The sequence below is a fragment of the Diorhabda sublineata genome, chromosome 5 (assembly GCF_026230105.1).
Source record: "Diorhabda sublineata isolate icDioSubl1.1 chromosome 5, icDioSubl1.1, whole genome shotgun sequence".
NCBI classification, from domain to species: Eukaryota; Metazoa; Arthropoda; class Insecta; order Coleoptera; family Chrysomelidae; genus Diorhabda; species Diorhabda sublineata.
In genome coordinates this window covers 36,891,257-36,919,035 of record NC_079478.1, presented here as the reverse complement: position 1 = coordinate 36,919,035, position 27,779 = coordinate 36,891,257, and the positions used below count along the sequence as shown (strand labels likewise).

At 30.5% G+C, this 27,779-nt stretch overlaps 2 protein-coding genes across 2 annotated transcripts in view; one reads left to right on the top strand and one right to left on the bottom strand.

Moving 5' to 3' along the window:
• Positions 1-27,709, bottom strand: part of LOC130444478 (uncharacterized) — a 75,054-nt gene extending 47,345 nt beyond the window's left edge. Inside the window, exon 1 of the mRNA XM_056779606.1 lies at positions 27,577-27,709. The gene's annotated coding sequence lies outside the window, so the exon portion shown is untranslated. The remainder of the gene's footprint in view (positions 1-27,576) is intronic.
• LOC130444473 (ATP-binding cassette sub-family C member 4-like) lies at positions 132-26,616 on the top strand. Its single transcript, XM_056779598.1, has 24 exons — positions 132-308; positions 485-730; positions 810-1,017; positions 1,070-1,295; positions 5,544-5,816; positions 5,869-6,197; positions 6,242-6,697; positions 6,756-8,815; positions 9,067-9,568; positions 10,610-10,705; positions 10,770-10,865; positions 10,930-11,025; positions 11,090-11,185; positions 11,250-11,345; positions 11,410-11,505; positions 11,570-11,665; positions 11,731-11,826; positions 23,131-23,281; positions 23,341-23,447; positions 23,547-23,670; positions 23,728-23,904; positions 23,965-24,092; positions 24,150-24,395; positions 26,012-26,616. The coding sequence occupies exons 1-24, from the start codon at positions 232-234 to the stop codon at positions 26,453-26,455; spliced, it is 6,522 nt and encodes a 2,173-aa protein (XP_056635576.1). The 5' UTR covers positions 132-231; the 3' UTR covers positions 26,456-26,616.
• Positions 27,710-27,779: the final 70 nt, after the last annotated feature.

The following is a 27,779-nucleotide window of genomic DNA, read 5'->3' as shown; positions in this document are numbered from 1 at the left end:
TTATGTCCTTATATTTTTTTTATAAAAATGCATATTTTCGACGTAAAATCGCCATATAAAACTAAAACTATATACAGATTAAATTTTTTGTACCCCGCCACTGTCTGGTTTGTTTTGCGTGCCATATCTAACAAAAACTACGCCCTAATGGCATACACTATCTTTAACTAAACAAAATTTCTTAGTTCAAACAAATTAATTCGTTATTAGACTAACAGAAGTTGTTCGAAAATGGATACAGAAAAAGTTGAATCGAAAAATGAAAATCCAAAAAAAGATGCAGGTTTTATCAATAAACTATTTTTCGGGTAAGTTTTTTTCGTTAAAAAAAAAATAAAAGCAATTCAAAAATGAATTTATATTAGGGTTCTTAGTAATAGGATAACCTACAGGGGATGTTCTAAACGTTTATGTTGATATGACCTTGAAATGATTTTTTCGTACTTTTCCATGGACCCCGTATCACAGATTGATCCAATTTCAGATGGATGATATCGTTGATGAGAAAACGAAGAGAAATTAACCTAGAATTGCACGATTTTTATGATGTTTTCGACGAAGACGATTCCAAGGTATTGGGAAATCGTTTACAAAAAAACTGGAAATCGGAAATCGTCAAAAGTCAACAATCGAAAAGAAAACCCAGTTTATTGAAAGCTATCGTCAAAACTTTCCTATTCGAGGTTATGTTCTACGGAATTTTCTGCTTCTTTTCGAACGTTTTAATACGGTAACAACAACATAATAATTCTCGTGCATTGTTGCCGGTTGTATTTCGTTTCGTGGTGGTATACGTAAATTTTTTTTAGATGTACCCAACCTTTGATCTTGGCGCGTCTCATTTCTTTATTTGGGGAAGAATTTAACGAAAAAAACGCCGAAAAAATGTATTTTTACAGCACCATGTTGATAGTAACGTCAATTTTGACAGCTTTTATGTCAAATCATATCGAGCTCGGGCTGTCAGCGATCGGTATGAGGATTCGAATAGCGTGCAGTAGTTTGTTATATCGAAAAGTGAGTTGTGCAACACCCTGTAGATGAAATGTACGATGATGATGATTTTCAGGTGATTAGATTGGATTATAAATCGTTAGAAGTAGCGGCAGTCGATCGAGTTGTTGATTTACTATCGAATGACGTTAATCGATTCGATTTCGTGATTAAACCGATTCATTCATTTTGGACTATCCCCGTACAAATTTTGGTTTTGACTTATTTCGTTTGGGAACAAGTTGGGTTTTCATGTTTGGCCGGCGTTGCGACCATGATAATCATTACTTTTACTTTACAAGGTATTTATAATATTTTTTTAATACGTTTTTTAAAATAATTACAAAAAAATTGGGATTCGCCCTTAAATACACCCTGTAGTGACTGCCGGAGTACTAAGTATATATTTTAGAGATGGTTGGTAATTAATATGAAATGAAACGTTTACAAAAAATTGGGAAATATAAGTTGAAATTCGTAAAAACATATTTTATTATATAATACACCCTGTATTTCAAGCGATTATTAATATTTTTTGTGTGTAAATTTAGATATTTATACAACAGTTCAATAGCTACATAACAAGTCATGTTTATTCTCTGCCATGTCCCCCATTTTGGGGTGAAAAATAATTCCAGATCCGTATTCTACATAAAAGATAAGTTAAGCCAGTGACTATCCGTGGGTATGAGCTCCGGGGAAGGTTTTATTTGTTTTTTTTTACTTATTTGAAGGTTATTTAGCAAAATTTATGGGTAAGTTTGATGCTAATATGTTAAAGGGTTCTTCAGATGGCCCTCAGTTGTTCGAGGTTGATTTCAAACACTACTTAACGCATACCAAGCTTCTACAGCCATCTTTTATGGTTATTTTCTGTCATGTCCCCCCATTTTTTGTGAAAAATAAGTCCAAATCCGTATTCTACATAAAAGATAAGTTAAGCCAGTGACTATCCGTGGGTATGAGCTCCGGGGAAGGTTTTATTTGTTTTTTTTTACTTATTTGAAGGTTATTTAGCAAAATTTATGGGTAAGTTTGATGCTAATATGTTAAAGGGTTCTTCAGATGGCCCTCAGTTGTTCGAGGTTGATTTCAAACACTACTTAACGCATACCAAGCTTCTACAGCCATCTTTTATGGTTATTTTCTGTCATGTCCCCCCATTTTTTGTGAAAAATAAGTCCAAATCCGTATTCTACATAAAAGATAAGTTAAGCCAGTGACTATCCGTGGGTATGAGCTCCGGGGAAGGTTTTATTTGTTTTTTTTTACTTATTTGAAGGTTATTTAGCAAAATTTATGGGTAAGTTTGATGCTAATATGTTAAAGGGTTCTTCAGATGGCCCTCAGTTGTTCGAGGTTGATTTCAAACACTACTTAACGCATACCAAGCTTCTACAGCCATCTTTTATGGTTATTTTCTGTCATGTCCCCCCATTTTTTGTGAAAAATAAGTCCAAATCCGTATTCTACATAAAAGATAAGTTAAGCCAGTGACTATCCGTGGGTATGAGCTCCGGGGAAGGTTTTATTTGTTTTTTTTTACTTATTTGAAGGTTATTTAGCAAAATTTATGGGTAAGTTTGATGCTAATATGTTAAAGGGTTCTTCAGATGGCCCTCAGTTGTTCGAGGTTGATTTCAAACACTACTTAACGCATACCAAGCTTCTACAGCCATCTTTTATGGTTATTTTCTGTCATGTCCCCCCATTTTTTGTGAAAAATAAGTCCAAATCCGTATTCTACATAAAAGATAAGTTAAGCCAGTGACTATCCGTGGGTATGAGCTCCGGGGAAGGTTTTATTTGTTTTTTTTTACTTATTTGAAGGTTATTTAGCAAAATTTATGGGTAAGTTTGATGCTAATATGTTAAAGGGTTCTTCAGATGGCCCTCAGTTGTTCGAGGTTGATTTCAAACACTACTTAACGCATACCAAGCTTCTACAGCCATCTTTTATGGTTATTTTCTGTCATGTCCCCCCATTTTTTGTGAAAAATAAGTCCAAATCCGTATTCTACATAAAAGATAAGTTAAGCCAGTGACTATCCGTGGGTATGAGCTCCGGGGAAGGTTTTATTTGTTTTTTTTTACTTATTTGAAGGTTATTTAGCAAAATTTATGGGTAAGTTTGATGCTAATATGTTAAAGGGTTCTTCAGATGGCCCTCAGTTGTTCGAGGTTGATTTCAAACACTACTTAACGCATACCAAGCTTCTACAGCCATCTTTTATGGTTATTTTCTGTCATGTCCCCCCATTTTTTGTGAAAAATAAGTCCAAATCCGTATTCTACATAAAAGATAAGTTAAGCCAGTGACTATCCGTGGGTATGAGCTCCGGGGAAGGTTTTATTTGTTTTTTTTTACTTATTTGAAGGTTATTTAGCAAAATTTATGGGTAAGTTTGATGCTAATATGTTAAAGGGTTCTTCAGATGGCCCTCAGTTGTTCGAGGTTGATTTCAAACACTACTTAACGCATACCAAGCTTCTACAGCCATCTTTTATGGTTATTTTCTGTCATGTCCCCCCATTTTTTGTGAAAAATAAGTCCAAATCCGTATTCTACATAAAAGATAAGTTAAGCCAGTGACTATCCGTGGGTATGAGCTCCGGGGAAGGTTTTATTTGTTTTTTTTTACTTATTTGAAGGTTATTTAGCAAAATTTATGGGTAAGTTTGATGCTAATATGTTAAAGGGTTCTTCAGATGGCCTTCAGTTGTTCGAGGTTGATTCCAAGCACTACTTAACGCATTTCAAGCTTCTACAGCCTTTTTCTATATTTATTTTCTGTCATGTCCCCCCATTTTTTGTGAAAAATAAGTCCAAATCCGTATTCTACATAAAAGATGAGTTAAGCCAGTGACTATCCGTGGGTATGAGCTCCGGGGAAGGTTTTATTTGTTTTTTTTTACTTATTTCAAGGTTATTTAGCAAAATTATTGGGTAAGCTTAATGCTAATACGTTAAAGGGTTCTTAAGGTACTCCCAGTTGTTCGAAGTTCATTTCAAACACTACTTAACGCATTCCAAGCTTCTACAGCCATCTTTTATGGTTATTTTCTGTCATGTCGCCCCATATTTTGTGAAAAATAAGTCCAAATCCGTATTCTACATAAAAGATAAGTTAAGCCAGTGACTATTTGTGGGTATGAGCTGCGGGGAAGGTGTTTATTTGTTGTTTTTTCACTTATTTCGAGGGTATTTAGCAAAATTTATGGGTAAGCTTAATGCTAATACGTTTAAAGGTTGCTTCAGGTACCCTCAGTTGTTTGAGGCTCATTCTAAGCACTATTTAACGCATTTCAAGCTTCTACAGCCATCTTTTATATTTATTTTCTGTCATGTCGCCCCATATTTTGTGAAAAATAGTTTCAGATCCGTATTCTACATAAAAGATAAGTTAAGCCAGTGACTATCTGTGGGTATGAACTCCGGGAAGGTGTTTATTTGTTGTTTTTTCACTTATTTCGAGGTTATTTAACAAGATTTATGGGTAAGCTTAATGCTAATAATTTAAAGGGTTCTTCAGATGTCCCTCAGTTGTTTGAGGCTCATTCCAAGCACTACTTAACGCATTTCAAGCTTCTACAGCAATTTTCTATATTTATTTTCTGAGAGATCGCCCATTTTGGTGTGAAAAATAATTTCAGATCCGTATTCTACATAAAAGATAAGTTAAGCCAGTGACTATCTGTGGGTATGAACTCCGGGAAGGTGTTTATTTGTTGTTTTTTCACTTATTTCGAGGGTATTTAGCAAAATTTATGGGTAAGCTTAATGCTAATACGTTTAAAGGTTGCTTCAGGTACCCTCAGTTGTTTGAGGCTCATTCTAAGCACTATTTAACGCATTTCAAGCTTCTACAGCCATCTTTTATATTTATTTTCTGTCATGTCGCCCCATATTTTGTGAAAAATAGTTTCAGATCCGTATTCTACATAAAAGATAAGTTAAGCCAGTGACTATCTGTGGGTATGAACTCCGGGAAGGTGTTTATTTGTTGTTTTTTCACTTATTTCGAGGTTATTTAACAAGATTTATGGGTAAGCTTAATGCTAATAATTTAAAGGGTTCTTCAGATGTCCCTCAGTTGTTTGAGGCTCATTCCAAGCACTACTTAACGCATTTCAAGCTTCTACAGCAATTTTCTATATTTATTTTCTGAGAGATCGCCCATTTTGGTGTGAAAAATAATTTAAGATCCGTATTCTACATAAAAGATAAGTTAAGCCAGTGACAATCTGTAGGTATGAGCTCCGGGGAAGGTTTTATTTATTTTATCACTTATTTCGAGGTTATTTAGCAAAATTTATGGGTAAGCTTAATGCTAATACGTTAAAAGGGTGCTTCAGGTACCCTCAGTTGTTTGACGCATTCCAAGCTTCTACAGCCATCTTTTATAGTTATTTTCTGTCTTATCGCCCATTTTTTGTGAAAAATAAGTCCAAATTCGTATTCTACATAAAAGATAAGTTAAGCCAGTGACTATTTGTGGGTATCAGCTCTGCCAAGATGTTTATTTCTTTTTTTTTTTTCTTATTTCGAGGTTATGTATCAAAACTTATGGGTAACCTAAGATCGAAAATTTCGCAAAGAACCGACGAAAGAGTGAAATTAATGACGGAAATAATATCGGGGATACAACTAATCAAGATAAACGGTTGGGAAAAACGTTTCGAATCGCTGGTGGACTGCGCAAGAAAGAAGGAAATGATCGCGATCACTGCCGCGTCATATTTGAGAGGGGCAGTTTCCAGCTGTTTCGTTTTTCTAGAAAAAACGGCTCTGGCTCTAACTATCATATGTTACGTTGGCTCAGGTGAGTAGCAGCTTCGCGAATTGAATGTACTCTACGGGAAAACGTTTCTCAGGCCACCGAATAACCGCGGAAAAAGTATTTTCCATTGCTCAAGCGTACGGTATTCTCCACACATCTTTGTCAGTTCTGCTCCCCGAGGCGATGACCCGCCGTTCCGAAACGTCGACATCCGTCGAACGTCTCCGAGATTTTCTGCTTCTGGACGAAAAACCCCACGGCGCCATCGAACCAATGATCAAAACCGGGATCATCGTGACCGAAGTAGACGCGTCGTGGTCTAACCAAACCAATATTCTGACGGATCTATCCGTACAAATCCCACGGGGGTGTCTGTGCGCCGTAACAGGCCCCACCGGTGCCGGAAAATCTTCTCTATTACACGTAAGTGCGAAAATACGTTCGTGGTGCCAATAAAGTCCCAGTAGCTTCTTCTAGGGGAGCTGCCCGCCAAATCGGGAAGGATCCAATTGGGGGGACACGTATCGTATTGCTCCCAAGAAGCTTGGTTGTCGAATTCGACGGTTCGCGGCAACATTACGTTCGGAAATCCATACGACGATCGTTGCTACGATAAAATCGTTAAAGTTTGCGACCTGGGGGTGGATTTCGAACGTCTACCTCGAGGGGATCGAACAGTTTGCGACGAACCAGGAGTGTCTTTGAGCGGAGGACAACGCGCCAAGATCCATTTAGCTAGAGCCGTTTACAAACAAGCGGATATCTACTTATTGGACGATCCCCTATCGGCCGTTGATGCTCGAGCTGGAAAATTGTTGTTCGAAGAATGTATTTTGAAATATTTGAAAGGAAAAACGAGAATTTTAGTGACGCGTCAACTGGAACATTTGAAGGCGGCCGATTTCGTCGTGGTGCTTAACGAAGTAAGACGTTTACAACAACATTCAAATCGCCACCCTGTATATAATCATATTTTCGTAGGGAAAAATCGAAGCGACGGGAACTTTCCGAGAACTATGCAAAAGTAAAATAGATTTCACTGAAATGTTAGTTAAAAAAAGCGCAAAGTCGGAAAAATATGAAAAACCAACGGACATTGAAGTTACTACTAACTTTCCAAGCAACAAAAATTTTATATCTAAGAGTAAAAATAAATATTACCACGGAAAATCTCGTTTAAAACCATATAATGGTGAAGATGTCGTAAATAATGGCGGTGTTAATAGGGCCGATATCGTAAAAAATAAGAAAGATGTCGTAAAACATGTAGAAGATGTAGTAAATAACGGTAACATTGTAAAATATAAGGCAGATATCGTAAAACATGAAAACGACGTTGTAAAACAAAAGGAAGATGTCGTAAAACATATAGAAGATGTAGTAAATAACGGTAACATGGTAAAATATAAGGCAGATATCGTAAAACATGAAAACGACGTTGTAAAACAAAAGGAAGATGTCGTAAAACATATAGAAGATGTAGTAAATAACGGTAACATGGTAAAATATAAGGCAGATATGGTAAAACATGAAAACGACGTTGTAAAACAAAAGGAAGATGTAGTAAAACAAAAGGAAGATGTAGTAAAACAAAAGGAAGATGTAGTAAATAATGGTAACATTGTAAAATATAAGACAGATATCGTAAAACATGAAAATAACGTTGTAAAACAAAAGGAAGATGTAGTAAATAATGGTAACATTGTAAAATATAAGGCAGATATCGTAAAACATGAAAACGACGTTGTAAAACAGAAGGAAGATGTAGTAAAAGTAAAGGAAGATGTAGTAAATAACGGTAACATTGTAAAATATAAGGCAGATATCGTAAAACATGAAAACGACGTTGTAAAACAGAAGGAAGATGTAGTAAAAGTAAAGGAAGATGTAGTAAATAACGGTAATATGGTAGAAGATAAGGCAGATATCGTAAAACAAAAAATAGACGTCGTAAATAACAGTAACATGGTAAAATATAAAGCAGAGATGGTAAAACATAGAGAAGATATCGTAAAAGGAAAGGAAGATGTCGTAAAACAGAAGGAAGATATCGTAAAACAAACGGGAGATGTAATAAATAATGGTAATATGGTGAAATGTAAGGCAGATATCGTAAAACATAAAAACGACATCCTAAAACAAAAGGAAGTTGTAGCAAATAACGGTAACGTGGCAAAAGATAAAGCAGATATTGTAAAACATAAAGAAGATATCGTAAAACATAAAAACGACATCGTAAAACAAAAGGAAGTTGTAGTAAATAACAGTAATATGATAGAAGATAAGGCAGATATCGAAAAAGTAAAGGAAGATATCGTAAAACGTGAAGAAGATGTAGAAAATAGCAATGATATATGGGAAGATAAGGCCGATAAGGTAAAATATAAGGAAGATATCGTAAAAAATAATGAAAATATGGCAAATAATGGTGAAGTAGTGAAAGATAAGGCAGATGTTGTAAAATATGAGGACGATGTCGTAGAAGATAAGGAAGATATCGTAAAAAATAAGGAAGATATGGCAAATAATGGTAATATAATAAAAGATAAGGCAGATATTGTAAAATATGAGGAAGATATCGTAGAAGATAAGGAAGATATCGTAAAAAATAATGAAAATATGGCAAATAATGGTGATGTAGTGAAAGATAAGGCAGATGTTGTAAAATATGAGGACGATGTCGTAGAAGATAAGGAAGATATCGTAAAAAATAATGAAAATATGACAAATAATGGTAATATAATAAAAGATAAGGCAGATGTTGTAAAATATGAGGAAGATATCGTAGAAGATAAGGAAGATATCGTAAAAAATAAGGAAGATATGACAAATAATGGTAATATAGTGAAAGATAACAATGATATAGTGAATAATGATGGAGATGGTATCCTAAATGATTATAATAAAAATAAAGGCAAGAATTATCTACTCAAAAAGTACGTTTTAGCTGCTAAGCGTGTTGAAATCGCCATTGTTACTTTACTCCTGTTCTTATTGACGCAAATATTAAGCTCGGGCGTGGATCTGTGGGTTACATTCTGGTAAGTACCGACAGATTATTTTTTACGATGAATTCAAGCGATTTTAATGATTTTTTACCATATATTTCGAATTTTTTCGTCTTGTTTACGTGTATTTAACCATAATTTCTGATCGTACATTCACGAATTATTTCAAAAAATCGAAAATTATGAAAAAAATTCTATTTATATCAGCGGCGGAGTAGATAATAGACCAGTTTCGGTGTTTTCGAACCTCATCAGCACGGCTGAATGTGAATTTCGTGTTTAAGGACGTCGCAAGAGGAGCTAAGACATCAAAATACATCGATAACGTTGAACGTATCTTCCTCGATGTCCCGTTACCATCCCGAAGAATACGCGGTGCGAGTTTTTTACGTGAACGGCAAACATTCGATGGGCAAATACGGTTACAGCTACCAAGAAACGATTCCGGTGTTGAAAACAATCGCGCCTCGTGCATCAGACGGTGTTTTCGATACGGTGGAAATAAACGGGGTGGCGCACGATTTGGTAAAGACTAATTTAGCCGCGATTCTGTACGCTCTTCTGATGATTATGGTCATCGTGTTAACTTTGGTTAGATCGTGGTTGTTCTTCAAAGTTTGTATGATGTCATCGATGAATATGCACAAGGAGATGTTCGATTCTTTGATGGAAGCTCCCTTGGAATTCTTCGATACCGATTCTGGTGGAAAAACCATCGGCGAATCTTCCAAAGATACTGGGTCTACAAAAGAGGTTAGGTCCAAAGTTTCTATGACACCTCAACAGGTAAGATTGTATATTGAGGTTTTGTATCGAAATCGCGTCAATTTCCAATGTTGCCACATATTTTTTTTTGCCCTTTAGACGACTTTTAGCAACAGCAGTAAACCTGATAGTTTTTCCAAAGAATCTGGGTCTTTTAATGGGGTTTTGTCCAAGGTTTCGATGGGTTCACAACAGGTGCGTTTATAAATTGTAAGTTAAGTGATTTTCCAGTGTTGCCATATATTTTTTTTGCCCCTTAGACGACCTTTAGCAACAGTAGTAAACCTGATAGTTTTTCCAAAGAATCTGGGTCTTTTAATGGGGTTTTGTCCAAGGTTTCGATGGGTTCACAACAGGTGGGTTAATAAATTGTAAGTTAAGTGATTTTCCAGTGTTGCCATATATTTTTTTTGCCCCTTAGACGACCTTTAGCAACAGTAGTAAACCTGATAGTTTTTCCAAAGAAACTGGGTCTTTTAATGGGGTTTTGTCCAAGGTTTCGATGGGTTCACAACAGGTGGGTTAATAAATTGTAAATTAAGTGATTTTCCAGTGTTGCCATATATTTTTTTGCCCCTTAGACGCCTTTTAGCAACAGTAGTAAACCTGATAGTTTTTCCAAAGAATCTGGGTCTTTTAATGGGGTTTTGTCCAAGGTTTCGATGGGTTCACAACAGGTGGGTTAATAAATTGTAAGTTAAGTGATTTTCCAGTGTTGCCATATATTTTTTTTGCCCCTTAGACGACCTTTAGCAACAGTAGTAAACCTGATAGTTTTTCCAAAGAAACTGGGTCTTTTAATGGGGTTTTGTCCAAGGTTTCGATGGGTTCACAACAGGTGGGTTAATAAATTGTAAATTAAGTGATTTTCCAGTGTTGCCATATATTTTTTTGCCCCTTAGACGCCTTTTAGCAACAGTAGTAAACCTGATAGTTTTTCCAAAGAAACTGGGTCTTTTAATGGGGTTTTGTCCAAGGTTTCGATGGGTTCACAACAGGTGGGTTTATAAATTGTAAGTTAAGTGATTTTCCAGTGTTGCCATATATTTTTTTGCCCCTTAGACGACTTTTAGCAACAGTAGTAAACCTGATAGTTTTTCCAAAGAAACTGGGTCTTTTAATGGGGTTTTGTCCAAGGTTTCGATGGGTTCACAACAGGTGGGTTTATAAATTGTAAGTTAAGTGATTTTCCAGTGTTGCCATATATTTTTTTGCCCCTTAGACGACTTTTAGCAACAGTAGTAAACCTGATAATTTTTCCAAAGAAACTGGGTCTTTTAATGGGGTTTTGTCCAAGGTTTCGATGGGTTCACAACAGGTGGGTTTATAAATTGTAAGTTAAGTGATTTTCCAGTGTTGCCATATATTTTTTTGCCCCTTAGACGACTTTTAGCAACAGTAGTAAACCTGATAATTTTTCCAAAGAAACTGGGTCTTTTAATGGGGTTTTGTCCAAGGTTTCGATGGGTTCACAACAGGTGGGTTTATAAATTGTAAGTTAAGTGATTTTCCAGTGTTGCCATATATTTTTTTGCCCCTTAGACGACTTTTAGCAACAGTAGTAAACCTGATAATTTTTCCAAAGAAACTGGGTCTTTTAATGGGGTTTTGTCCAAGGTTTCGATGGGTTCACAACAGGTGGGTTTATAAATTGTAAGTTAAGTGATTTTCCAGTGTTGCCATATATTTTTTTGCCCCTTAGACGACTTTTAGCAACAGTAGTAAACCTGATAATTTTTCCAAAGAAACTGGGTCTTTTAATGGGGTTTTGTCCAAGGTTTCGATGGGTTCACAACAGGTGGGTTAATAAATTGTAAATTAAGTGATTTTCCAGTGTTGCCATATATTTTTTTGCCCCTTAGACGACTTTTAGCAACAGTAGTAAACCTGATAATTTTTCCAAAGAAACTGGGTCTTTTAATGGGGTTTTGTCCAAGGTTTCGATGGGTTCACAACAGGTGGGTTTATAAATTGTAAGTTAAGTGATTTTCCAGTGTTGCCATATATTTTTTTGCCCCTTAGACGACTTTTAGCAACAGTAGTAAACCTGATAATTTTTCCAAAGAAACTGGGTCTTTTAATGGGGTTTTGTCCAAGGTTTCGATGGGTTCACAACAGGTGGGTTTATAAATTGTAAGTTAAGTGATTTTCCAGTGTTGCCACGTATTTTTTTCACTTCACAGATTACTAATAAGAGCGAAGAAATACTCAATAGATTCTCCAAAGATACTGGATCCGTTGACGAAGTTTTACCTAGAGTTTTGATGGATTCAATACAAGTAAGCGTATTTGGTTTAATTTCATGACGATTTTGGTCTCGATTAATAACTAGAAGTGTGGACGTCATCAGACAATCATCTTAATCTTTAAAATTATTTTTAGTTAATCGATTCGATATTTTCGATTGTTAAAAAACATTTTAGTTTGAATTGCGATTGGTTTTCTTCTACAATTGCCGATTTTACACGATTTTCACGAGATTCAAAGTTTTACCTCTTTCGATTTCATCTATTTTGAAAGTTTTAGAGATTTATGGCAGGAAAATTCTACAAAATTTAACAATGAATATCATAAACTGTTATTTATAACTCAATTATTCAAAGTAAATTGTCCCAACTCTACAATATTTGACAGGAAATATCATAAAAATTATGTAACTGTTATTTATAACGCTAATATTCATAGTAAATTGTCCCAACTCTACAATATTTGACAGGAAATATCATAAAGGTTATGTAACTGTTATTTATAACTCAATTATTCAAAGTAAATTGTCCCAACTCTACAATATTTGACAGGAAATATCTTAAAGGTTATGTAACTGTTATTTATAACTCAATTATTTAAAGTAAATTGTCCCAACTCTACAATATTTGACAGGAAATATCTTAAAGGTTATGTAACTGTTATTTATAACTCAATTATTCAAAGTAAATTGTCCCAACTCTACAATATTTGACAGGAAATATCTTAAAGGTTATGTAACTGTTATTTATAACTCAATTATTTAAAGTAAATTGTCCCAACTCTACAATATTTGACAGGAAATATCTTAAAGGTTATGTAACTGTTATTTATAACTCAATTATTCAAAGTAAATTGTCCCAACTCTACAATATTTAACAGGAAATATCTTAAAGGTTATGTAACTGTTATTTATAACTCAATTATTCAAAGTAAATTGTCCCAACTCTACAATATTTGACAGGAAATATCTTAAAGGTTATGTAACTGTTATTTATAACTCAATTATTTAAAGTAAATTGTCCCAACTCTACAATATTTGACAGGAAATATCTTAAAGGTTATGTAACTGTTATTTATAACTCAATTATTCAAAGTAAATTGTCCCAACTCTACAATATTTAACAGGAAATATCTTAAAGGTTATGTAACTGTTATTTATAACTCAATTATTTAAAGTAAATTGTCCCAACTCTACAATATTTGACAGGAAATATCATAAAGGTTATGTAACTGTTATTTATAACTCAATTATTCAAAGTAAATTGTCCCAACTCTACAATATTTGACAGGAAATATCTTAAAGGTTATGTAACTGTTATTTATAACTCAATTAATTAAAGTAAATTGTCCCAACTCTACAATATTTGACAGGAAATATCTTAAAGGTTATGTAACTGTTATTTATAACTCAATTATTCAAAGTAAATTGTCCCAACTCTACAATATTTAACAGGAAATATCTTAAAGGTTATGTAACTGTTATTTATAACTCAATTATTCAAAGTAAATTGTCCCAACTCTACAATATTTAACAGGAAATATCTTAAAGGTTATGTAACTGTTATTTATAACTCAATTATTCAAAGTAAATTGTCCCAACTCTACAATATTTGACAGGAAATATCATAAAAATTATGTAACTGTTATTTATAACGCTAATATTCATAGTAAATTGTCCCAACTCTACAATATTTGACAGGAAATATCATAAAGGTTATGTAACTGTTATTTATAACGCTAATATTCATAGTAAATTGTCCCAACTCTACAATATTTGACAGGAAATATCATAAAAATTATGTAACTGTTATTTATAACGCTAATATTCATAGTAAATTGTCCCAACTCTACAATATTTGACAGGAAATATCATAAAGGTTATGTAACTGTTATTTATAACTCAATTATTCAAAGTAAATTGTCCCAACTCTACAATATTTGACAGGAAATATCATAAAAATTATGTAACTGTTATTTATAACGCTAATATTCATAGTAAATTGTCCCAACTCTACAATATTTGACAGGAAATATCATAAAGGTTATGTAACTGTTATTTATAACTCAATTATTCAAAGTAAATTGTCCCAACTCTACAATATTTGACAGGAAATATCTTAAAGGTTATGTAACTGTTATTTATAACTCAATTATTTAAAGTAAATTGTCCCAACTCTACAATATTTGACAGGAAATATCTTAAAGGTTATGTAACTGTTATTTATAACTCAATTATTCAAAGTAAATTGTCCCAACTCTACAATATTTAACAGGAAATATCTTAAAGGTTATGTAACTGTTATTTATAACTCAATTATTCAAAGTAAATTGTCCCAACTCTACAATATTTGACAGGAAATATCTTAAAGGTTATGTAACTGTTATTTATAACTCAATTATTTAAAGTAAATTGTCCCAACTCTACAATATTTGACAGGAAATATCTTAAAGGTTATGTAACTGTTATTTATAACTCAATTATTCAAAGTAAATTGTCCCAACTCTACAATATTTAACAGGAAATATCTTAAAGGTTATGTAACTGTTATTTATAACTCAATTATTTAAAGTAAATTGTCCCAACTCTACAATATTTGACAGGAAATATCATAAAGGTTATGTAACTGTTATTTATAACTCAATTATTCAAAGTAAATTGTCCCAACTCTACAATATTTGACAGGAAATATCTTAAAGGTTATGTAACTGTTATTTATAACTCAATTATTTAAAGTAAATTGTCCCAACTCTACAATATTTGACAGGAAATATCTTAAAGGTTATGTAACTGTTATTTATAACTCAATTATTCAAAGTAAATTGTCCCAACTCTACAATATTTAACAGGAAATATCTTAAAGGTTATGTAACTGTTATTTATAACTCAATTATTCAAAGTAAATTGTCCCAACTCTACAATATTTAACAGGAAATATCTTAAAGGTTATGTAACTGTTATTTATAACTCAATTATTCAAAGTAAATTGTCCCAACTCTACAATATTTGACAGGAAATATCATAAAAATTATGTAACTGTTATTTATAACGCTAATATTCATAGTAAATTGTCCCAACTCTACAATATTTGACAGGAAATATCATAAAGGTTATGTAACTGTTATTTATAACGCTAATATTCATAGTAAATTGTCCCAACTCTACAATATTTGACAGGAAATATCATAAAAATTATGTAACTGTTATTTATAACGCTAATATTCATAGTAAATTGTCCCAACTCTACAATATTTGACAGGAAATATCATAAAGGTTATGTAACTGTTATTTATAACTCAATTATTCAAAGTAAATTGTCCCAACTCTACAATATTTGACAGGAAATATCTTAAAGGTTATGTAACTGTTATTTATAACTCAATTATTCAAAGTAAATTGTCCCAACTCTACAATATTTAACAGGAAATATCTTAAAGGTTATGTAACTGTTATTTATAACTCAATTATTCAAAGTAAATTGTCCCAACTCTACAATATTTGACAGGAAATATCATAAAAATTATGTAACTGTTATTTATAACGCTAATATTCATAGTAAATTGTCCCAACTCTACAATATTTGACAGGAAATATCATAAAGGTTATGTAACTGTTATTTATAACTCAATTATTCAAAGTAAATTGTCCCAACTCTACAATATTTGACAGGAAATATCATAAAAATTATGTAACTGTTATTTATAACGCTAATATTCATAGTAAATTGTCCCAACTCTACAATATTTGACAGGAAATATCATAAAGGTTATGTAACTGTTATTTATAACTCAATTATTCAAAGTAAATTGTCCCAACTCTACAATATTTGACAGGAAATATCTTAAAGGTTATGTAACTGTTATTTATAACTCAATTATTCAAAGTAAATTGTCCCAACTCTACAATATTTGACAGGAAATATCTTAAAGGTTATGTAACTGTTATTTATAACTCAATTATTCAAAGTAAATTGTCCCAACTCTACAATATTTGACAGGAAATATCTTAAAGGTTATGTAACTGTTATTTATAACTCAATTATTCAAAGTAAATTGTCCCAACTCTACAATATTTGACAGGAAATATCTTAAAGGTTATGTAACTGTTATTTATAACTCAATTATTCAAAGTAAATTGTCCCAACTCTACAATATTTGACAGGAAATATCATAAAAATTATGTAACTGTTATTTATAACGCTAATATTCATAGTAAATTGTCCCAACTCTACAATATTTGACAGGAAATATCATAAAGGTTATGTAACTGTTATTTATAACTCAATTATTCAAAGTAAATTGTCCCAACTCTACAATATTTGACAGGAAATATCTTAAAGGTTATGTAACTGTTATTTATAACTCAATTATTTAAAGTAAATTGTCCCAACTCTACAATATTTGACAGGAAATATCTTAAAGGTTATGTAACTGTTATTTATAACTCAATTATTTAAAGTAAATTGTCCCAACTCTACAATATTTGACAGGAAATATCTTAAAGGTTATGTAACTGTTATTTATAACGCTAATATTCATAGTAAATTGTCCCAACTCTACAATATTTGATAGGAAATATCATAAAAATTATGTAACTGTTATTTATAACTCAATTATTCAAAGTAAATTGTCCCAACTCTACAATATTTGACAGGAAATATCATAAAGGTTATGTAACTGTTATTTATAACTCAATTATTCAAAGTAAATTGTCCCAACTCTACAATATTTGACAGGAAATATCTTAAAGGTTATGTAACTGTTATTTATAACTCAATTATTCAAAGTAAATTGTCCCAACTCTACAATATTTGACAGGAAATATCTTAAAGGTTATGTAACTGTTATTTATAACTCAATTATTCAAAGTAAATTGTCCCAACTCTACAATATTTGACAGGAAATATCTTAAAGGTTATGTAACTGTTATTTATAACTCAATTATTCAAAGTAAATTGTCCCAACTCTACAATATTTGACAGGAAATATCTTAAAGGTTATGTAACTGTTATTTATAACTCAATTATTCAAAGTAAATTGTCCCAACTCTACAATATTTGACAGGAAATATCTTAAAGGTTATGTAACTGTTATTTATAACTCAATTATTCAAAGTAAATTGTCCCAACTCTACAATATTTGACAGGAAATATCTTAAAGGTTATGTAACTGTTATTTATAACTCAATTATTCAAAGTAAATTGTCCCAACTCTACAATATTTGACAGGAAATATCTTAAAGGTTATGTAACTGTTATTTATAACTCAATTATTCAAAGTAAATTGTCCCAACTCTACAATATTTGACAGGAAATATCTTAAAGGTTATGTAACTGTTATTTATAACTCAATTATTCAAAGTAAATTGTCCCAACTCTACAATATTTGACAGGAAATATCTTAAAGGTTATGTAACTGTTATTTATAACTCAATTATTCAAAGTAAATTGTCCCAACTCTACAATATTTGACAGGAAATATCATAAAGGTTATGTAACTGTTATTTATAACTCAATTATTCAAAGTAAATTGTCCCAACTCTACAATATTTGACAGGAAATATCATAAAGGTTATGTAACTGTTATTTATAACTCAATTATTCAAAGTAAATTGTCCCAACTCTACAATATTTGACAGGAAATATCATAAAGGTTATGTAACTGTTATTTATAACTCAATTATTCAAAGTAAATTGTCCCAACTCTACAATATTTGACAGGAAATATCTTAAAGGTTATGTAACTGTTATTTATAACTCAATTATTCAAAGTAAATTGTCCCAACTCTACAATATTTGACAGGAAATATCTTAAAGGTTATGTAACTGTTATTTATAACTCAATTATTCAAAGTAAATTGTCCCAACTCTACAATATTTGACAGGAAATATCTTAAAGGTTATGTAACTGTTATTTATAACTCAATTATTCAAAGTAAATTGTCCCAACTCTACAATATTTGACAGGAAATATCTTAAAGGTTATGTAACTGTTATTTATAACTCAATTATTCAAAGTAAATTGTCCCAACTCTACAATATTTGACAGGAAATATCATAAAGGTTATGTAACTGTTATTTATAACTCAATTATTCAAAGTAAATTGTCCCAACTCTACAATATTTGACAGGAAATATCTTAAAGGTTATGTAACTGTTATTTATAACTCAATTATTCAAAGTAAATTGTCCCAACTCTACAATATTTGACAGGAAATATCATAAAGGTTATGTAACTGTTATTTATAACTCAATTATTCAAAGTAAATTGTCCCAATTCTACAATATTTGACAGGAAATATCTTAAAGGTTGTGTAATTGTTATTTATAACGCAATTATTCATAGTAGAATGTCCCAACTCTACAATATTTGACAGGAAATATCTTAAAGGTTATGTAACTGTTATTTATAACTCAATTATTCAAAGTAAATTGTCCCAACTCTACAATATTTGACAGGAAATATCTTAAAGGTTATGTAACTGTTATTTATAACTCAATTATTCAAAGTAAATTGTCCCAACTCTACAATATTTGACAGGAAATATCTTAAAGGTTATGTAACTGTTATTTATAACTCAATTATTCAAAGTAAATTGTCCCAACTCTACAATATTTGACAGGAAATATCTTAAAGGTTATGTAACTGTTATTTATAACTCAATTATTCAAAGTAAATTGTCCCAACTCTACAATATTTGACAGGAAATATCTTAAAGGTTATGTAACTGTTATTTATAACTCAATTATTCAAAGTAAATTGTCCCAACTCTACAATATTTGACAGGAAATATCTTAAAGGTTATGTAACTGTTATTTATAACTCAATTATTCAAAGTAAATTGTCCCAACTCTACAATATTTGACAGGAAATATCATAAAGGTTATGTAACTGTTATTTATAACTCAATTATTCAAAGTAAATTGTCCCAACTCTACAATATTTGACAGGAAATATCTTAAAGGTTATGTAACTGTTATTTATAACTCAATTATTCAAAGTAAATTGTCCCAACTCTACAATATTTGACAGGAAATATCATAAAGGTTATGTAACTGTTATTTATAACTCAATTATTCAAAGTAAATTGTCCCAATTCTACAATATTTGACAGGAAATATCTTAAAGGTTGTGTAATTGTTATTTATAACGCAATTATTCATAGTAGAATGTCCCAACTCTACAATATTTGACAGAAAGTATCATAAAAATTATGTAACTGTTATTTATAACGCAATTATTCATAGTAGAATGTCCCAACTCTACAATATTTGACAGGAAATATCTTAAAGGTTATGTAACTGTTATTTATAACTCAATTATTCAAAGTAAATTGTCCCAACTCTACAATATTTGACAGGAAATATCTTAAAGGTTATGTAACTGTTATTTATAACTCAATTATTCAAAGTAAATTGTCCCAACTCTACAATATTTGACAGGAAATATCTTAAAGGTTATGTAATTGTTATTTATAACGCAATTATTCATAGTAGAATGTCCCAACTCTACAATATTTGACAGAAAGTATCATAAAAATTATGTAACTGTTATTTATAACTCAATTATTCAAAGTAAATTGTCCCAACTCTACAATATTTGACAGGAAATATCTTAAAGGTTATGTAACTGTTATTTATAACTCAATTATTCAAAGTAAATTGTCCCAACTCTACAATATTTGACAGGAAATATCATAAAGGTTATGTAACTGTTATTTATAACTCAATTATTCAAAGTAAATTGTCCCAACTCTACAATATTTGACAGGAAATATCTTAAAGGTTATGTAACTGTTATTTATAACTCAATTATTCAAAGTAAATTGTCCCAACTCTACAATATTTGACAGGAAATATCATAAAGGTTATGTAACTGTTATTTATAACTCAATTATTCAAAGTAAATTGTCCCAATTCTACAATATTTGACAGGAAATATCTTAAAGGTTATGTAATTGTTATTTATAACGCAATTATTCATAGTAGAATGTCCCAACTCTACAATATTTGACAGAAAGTATCATAAAAATTATGTAACTGTTATTTATAACGCAATTATTCATAGTAGAATGTCCCAACTCTACAATATTTGACAGGAAATATCTTAAAGGTTATGTAACTGTTATTTATAACTCAATTATTCAAAGTAAATTGTCCCAACTCTACAATATTTGACAGGAAATATCTTAAAGGTTATGTAACTGTTATTTATAACTCAATTATTCAAAGTAAATTGTCCCAACTCTACAATATTTGACAGGAAATATCTTAAAGGTTATGTAATTGTTATTTATAACGCAATTATTCATAGTAGAATGTCCCAACTCTACAATATTTGACAGAAAGTATCATAAAAATTATGTAACTGTTATTTATAACGCAATTATTCATAGTAGAATGTCCCAACTCTACAATATTTGACAGGAAATATCTTAAAGGTTATGTAACTGTTATTTATAACTCAATTATTCAAAGTAAATTGTCCCAACTCTACAATATTTGACAGGAAATATCTTAAAGGTTATGTAACTGTTATTTATAACTCAATTATTCAAAGTAAATTGTCCCAACTCTACAATATTTGACAGGAAATATCATAAAGGTTATGTAACTGTTATTTATAACTCAATTATTCAAAGTAAATTGTCCCAACTCTACAATATTTGACAGGAAATATCTTAAAGGTTATGTAACTGTTATTTATAACTCAATTATTCAAAGTAAATTGTCCCAACTCTACAATATTTGACAGGAAATATCATAAAGGTTATGTAACTGTTATTTATAACTCAATTATTCAAAGTAAATTGTCCCAACTCTACAATATTTGACAGGAAATATCTTAAAGGTTATGTAATTGTTATTTATAACGCAATTATTCATAGTAGAATGTCCCAACTCTACAATATTTGACAGAAAGTATCATAAAAATTATGTAACTGTTATTTATAACGCAATTATTCATAGTAGAATGTCCCAACTCTACAATATTTGACAGGAAATATCTTAAAGGTTATGTAACTGTTATTTATAACTCAATTATTCAAAGTAAATTGTCCCAACTCTACAATATTTGACAGGAAATATCTTAAAGGTTATGTAACTGTTATTTATAACTCAATTATTCAAAGTAAATTGTCCCAACTCTACAATATTTGACAGGAAATATCATAAAGGTTATGTAACTGTTATTTATAACTCAATTATTCAAAGTAAATTGTCCCAACTCTACAATATTTGACAGGAAATATCTTAAAGGTTATGTAACTGTTATTTATAACTCAATTATTCAAAGTAAATTGTCCCAACTCTACAATATTTGACAGGAAATATCTTAAAGGTTATGTAACTGTTATTTATAACTCAATTATTCAAAGTAAATTGTCCCAACTCTACAATATTTGACAGGAAATATCATAAAGGTTATGTAACTGTTATTTATAACTCAATTATTCAAAGTAAATTGTCCCAATTCTACAATATTTGACAGGAAATATCTTAAAGGTTATGTAATTGTTATTTATAACGCAATTATTCATAGTAGAATGTCCCAACTCTACAATATTTGACAGAAAGTATCATAAAAATTATGTAACTGTTATTTATAACGCAATTATTCATAGTAGAATGTCCCAACTCTACAATATTTGACAGGAAATATCTTAAAGGTTATGTAACTGTTATTTATAACTCAATTATTCAAAGTAAATTGTCCCAACTCTACAATATTTGACAGGAAATATCTTAAAGGTTATGTAACTGTTATTTATAACTCAATTATTCAAAGTAAATTGTCCCAACTCTACAATATTTGACAGGAAATATCTTAAAGGTTATGTAATTGTTATTTATAACGCAATTATTCATAGTAGAATGTCCCAACTCTACAATATTTGACAGAAAGTATCATAAAAATTATGTAACTGTTATTTATAACGCAATTATTCATAGTAGAATGTCCCAACTCTACAATATTTGACAGGAAATATCTTAAAGGTTATGTAACTGTTATTTATAACTCAATTATTCAAAGTAAATTGTCCCAACTCTACAATATTTGACAGGAAATATCTTAAAGGTTATGTAACTGTTATTTATAACTCAATTATTCAAAGTAAATTGTCCCAACTCTACAATATTTGACAGGAAATATCATAAAGGTTATGTAACTGTTATTTATAACTCAATTATTCAAAGTAAATTGTCCCAACTCTACAATATTTGACAGGAAATATCTTAAAGGTTATGTAACTGTTATTTATAACTCAATTATTCAAAGTAAATTGTCCCAACTCTACAATATTTGACAGGAAATATCATAAAGGTTATGTAACTGTTATTTATAACTCAATTATTCAAAGTAAATTGTCCCAACTCTACAATATTTGACAGGAAATATCTTAAAGGTTATGTAATTGTTATTTATAACGCAATTATTCATAGTAGAATGTCCCAACTCTACAATATTTGACAGAAAGTATCATAAAAATTATGTAACTGTTATTTATAACGCAATTATTCATAGTAGAATGTCCCAACTCTACAATATTTGACAGGAAATATCTTAAAGGTTATGTAACTGTTATTTATAACTCAATTATTCAAAGTAAATTGTCCCAACTCTACAATATTTGACAGGAAATATCTTAAAGGTTATGTAACTGTTATTTATAACTCAATTATTCAAAGTAAATTGTCCCAACTCTACAATATTTGACAGGAAATATCTTAAAGGTTATGTAACTGTTATTTATAACTCAATTATTCAAAGTAAATTGTCCCAACTCTACAATATTTGACAGGAAATATCTTAAAGGTTATGTAACTGTTATTTATAACTCAATTATTCAAAGTAAATTGTCCCAACTCTACAATATTTGACAGGAAATATCATAAAGGTTATGTAACTGTTATTTATAACTCAATTATTCAAAGTAAATTGTCCCAACTCTACAATATTTGACAGGAAATATCTTAAAGGTTATGTAACTGTTATTTATAACTCAATTATTCAAAGTAAATTGTCCCAACTCTACAATATTTGACAGGAAATATCTTAAAGGTTATGTAACTGTTATTTATAACGCAATTATTCATAGTAGAATGTCCCAACTCTACAATATTTGACAGAAAGTATCATAAAAATTATGTAACTGTTATTTATAACGCAATTATTCATAGTAGAATGTCCCAACTCTAGAATATTTGACAGGAAATATGCCAAAAAAAATGCCAAAATAAATTAGTTATTTACGACAGTATTTACAGAAAATAATTTGAACATCTGATATTGCTGATAATTAATTCATATGACATTTTTATGACATTCTATTCTAGGTTATGTTAACTTTAGGAGGAATTTTCGTCAATCTATTATATTCCAACCCTTATTACATTGTTGCTATGCTTCTACTGGGAACTGTTTTTGTAAAATTCGGAAATTTATATACGTCCACCGCCGAAATATTTAAACGTCTAGAAAACAAAAGTAAGAAATTCCCCTATATTCCGATATCGAAAAATTCGATTGTTTTTCACGTATTCCAGCAAAATACCCCATGATTTCCCACATAACCTCTTCCATTAATGGGATCGTCACCATAAGAGCCTCAAAAGCAGAATCTATGTTAACAGATAAATTCGACGTACATCAAGTTAGTATACAGTGTGTTCACTAGTTAAATTCTTCATTTATATCGTTTTAATGCGTTTTATATTCAAACTCGGTTATTTTGACGATTTTTTTTTCAAAGAACCTCCATGCGTCTGCTTCGTATTTGAAGATATCGAGCGCTTCCGCTTTCGGACTTTGGCTCGACCTAATTTGCGTCGTACAACTCACGGTCATCATTTTGAGTTTCCTGATATTACATAAATGTGAGTATCCAAATCCGGGGTACTATTCGAACGGCCCTCGTACGATTTTTATTACAGATACGGATGTCAACGGAAGCTTGGTGGGTCTGGCGATTTCTCAATCGATGATTTTGGGGGCGGCGTTGCGATACGGCCTAAAACGAACGGCTGAAACTAAAAATCGATTAACGAGTGTCGAAAAGGTCCTCCAGTACACCGAAATCAAAAACGAAAAACCGTCCGAAACCCAAAAAGGTGAAATAAATCATTAGAATCGATAAGAAAGATTTCAAATGATTTATTATTTTTTTTAAGAATTTTTTCCTCCCGAATCCTGGCCTGGAAGAGGGAAAATTGAATTCAGAAACATATTTTTGAAACGTTCTGATGACGATTTGGGGGTGTTGCGGAATATCAACTTCACAATATTACCAGGGGAGAAGGTAATGTTCCCCCCCCCCCCGTATGTAAATAACAATTGAAATGATAATTTGTTGCAGATCGGTATTGTCGGACGAACCGGAGCGGGTAAAACCTCCTTAATATCGGTTTTATTTCGATTGGTTCGTTTCGACGGTTCCGTTTTAATAGATGACGTCGATACCAAACAAATCGGACGGGAATTGATAAGAAAAAAAATTTCTATCATACCCCGAGAACCTATTTTATTTTCGTCGACGATAAGATATAACTTGGACCCTTATAACGAATATAACGATGAGGAAATGTGGAAAGCACTCGAACAGGTGAGTAAACTGAATAAAAAAAACCAAAGTCGAAGATATTTCATCGAAAAAAAATATTTGTACCATAAATATTTAAGTAACTGTTATTTATAACGCAATTAATCATAGTAAATTGTCCCAACTCTACAATATTTGACAGGAAGTATCATAAAAATTATGTAACTGTTATTTATAACGCAATTATTCATAGTAGAATGTCCCAACTCTACAATATTTGACAGGAAATATCATAAAAATTATGTAACTGTTATTTATAACGCTAATTTTCATAGTAAATTGTCCCAACTCTACAATATTTGACAGAAAGTATCATAAAAATTATGTAACTGTTATTTATAACGCAATTATTCATAGTAGAATGTCCCAACTCTACAATATTTGACAGGAAATATCTTAAAGGTTATGTAACTGTTATTTATAACGCAATTATTCATAGTAGAATGTCCCAACTCTACAATATTTGACAGGAAGTATCATAAAAATTATGTAACTGTTATTTATAAAGCAATTAATCATAGTAGAATGTCCCAACTCTACAATATTTGACAGAAAGTATCATAAAAATTATGTAACTGTTATTTATAACGCAATTATTCATAGTAGAATGTCCCAACTCTACAATATTTGACAGGAAGTAGCATAAAAATTATGTAACTGTTATTTATAACGCAATTATTCATAGTAGAATGTCCCAACTCTACAATATTTGACAGGAAGTAGCATAAAAATTATGTAACTGTTATTTATAACGCAATTAATCATAGTAGAATGTCCCAACTCTACAATATTTGACAGGAAGTAGCATAAAAATTATGTAACTGTTATTTATAACGCAATTAATCATAGTAGAATGTCCCAACTCTACAATATTTGACAGGAAGTAGCATAAAAATTATGTAACTGTTATTTATAACGCAATTATTCATAGTAGAATGTCCCAACTCTACAATATTTGACAGGAAATATCTTAAAGGTTATGTAACTGTTATTTATAACGCAATTAATCATAGTAAATTGTGCCAACTCTACAATATTTGACAGAAAGTATCATAAAAATTATGTAACTGTTATTTATAACGCAATTATTCATAGTAGAATGTCCCAACTCTACAATATTTGACAGGAAATAACTTAAGGGTTATGTAACTGTTATTTATAACGCAATTATTCATAGTAGAATGTCCCAACTCTACAATATTTGACAGGAAGTAGCATAAAAATTATGTAACTGTTATTTATAACGCAATTAATCATAGTAGAATGTCCCAACTCCACAATATTTGACAGGAAATATCATAAAAATTATGTAACTGTTATTTATAACTCAATTATTCAAAGTAAATTGTCCCAACTCTACAATATTTGACAGGAAGTATCATAAAAATTATGTAACTGTTATTTATAACGCAATTATTCATAGTAGAATGTCCCAACTCTATAATATTTAGCGGGAAGTATCATAAAAATTATGTAACTGTTATTTATAACGCAATTAATCATAGTAAATTGTCCCAACTCTACAATATTTGACAGAAAGTATCATAAAAATTATGTAACTGTTATTTATAACGCAATTAATCATAGTATATTGTCCCAGCTCTACAATATGTTTCCAGGTTGAATTGAGTAATTGCGTAAGCTCTTTGGATCTTAAAGTTTCCGAAGATGGAAGTAACTTCAGTTTAGGACAGAAGCAGTTGATCTATTTAGCCAGAGCTTTATTGAGAAACAACAAAATTTTGATTCTGGACGAAGCTACAGCTAATGTCGATCACAGAACCGACGCTTTAATACAAGCTACTATACGCAACAGATTCAAAAATTGTACAGTCATAACTATAGCTCATAGATTAAACACCATCATGGAATATAATAAAGTAATGGTAATGAGTGATGGTAAATTTGTCGAAATCGGTCATCCTCATCAATTGTTAGATAACAATAAAGGACATTTTCATAAATTGGTTTTGGAAACGGGTCCGGAAATGTCGTCGAAGTTAAAGGAAGTTGCTATGATGACTTATTATGAAGATTATACACATTGTTTTTATATTAAGTGATTTTATTGTTTTTATATAGTTTTCTACGAAACTGTTATTTTTAACTACAGCCACCTCTACATATAATTTTCAATATAATTGTTTTTATAATAACGTTACGACAAATATATATAAAATATGCTATTATACATATTTATGAATAATGTAACAATAATAAATAAACTGTATAAAAAATTCTTATTTCGAATTAATTTTTTAATTTATATTTAAAACCGTTATGCAAATATCGTTCCCACCTCTAGATATAATTTCTAGTATCTCATTATTACAGTTTACTGCGATATGAAAAAGTAAATGACAGTTTGGGTTCGTAAGTAAAAGTATAGATGGCGCGATTATCGGTAATAACTTTATTGATAATATAAATATTTATTATTTAAATGAACTATTTCATTAACAAAAAAGGTTTTTAAAGTAAAAATGTGTACTATTGACATAAAAAATATGAAAACAATCAACTTTTTTAACCTCACTCATTTTTTGTTAATTATCAATATTTGCTAAAAAAATACGAAACTAATGATGAAAAAGTTGATAATAATGTTTCTTTTCCTATTTTCTTTATCGTACTTGTTATTTTCAGCATAATTAACATATTTAAATAATGTATATTTGAGGACGTTTACGAGTAATATTTTTTCATATTTAAAAAGTTTTCCGTTTTCAACTTTCATTTAATTTGATAGTAGTTTTTATTTTTGTAATGATAACTCAAGTTTATGATAATTTCTACCTGAAAAATCTCCTAGTAATTATAATAATCAATATAGAAAAGTGAGGTTAATATCGTAAAAATGTCCACGGCATTTTCAACAATAAAATTATGAGAAATGTGAATAATTTATTAAAATATTTTTTTATCAATTTTTTAAATTGATATTTCATTACCTTTGACGTATACTTAATCATTTTGTTTTCAACATTTTTCAAATAATTAACAACATCGTTTATAGTTATTTAATAAATGTTTAAATACTTTCTAATTGTACTGCGTATTTAATGAAATATTAAAGTATGGATATTCCTAATGGTTTCAATAATCGAAATAGTGATTAATAGTAGGATCATTAAAGAGATAACTTCGAGATAACCCTGTATTAACCTAATAATTGATTACTTACTTATTTCTGAAGAAACAAATAGCCTTGTTCAATTTGTTTAACTTGGAAATATCGAAACTACACTTCACTTAACACCATTGCAACATAATTACACTATTTTAAGCACATTTCGGTAATGAAGTTACTTCTTCAGACCACGAAAATTAACTGATTTTATTGCTGGATATTAAGCGCCAATGTTAAACTTTTCGCGGGAAAGAGTT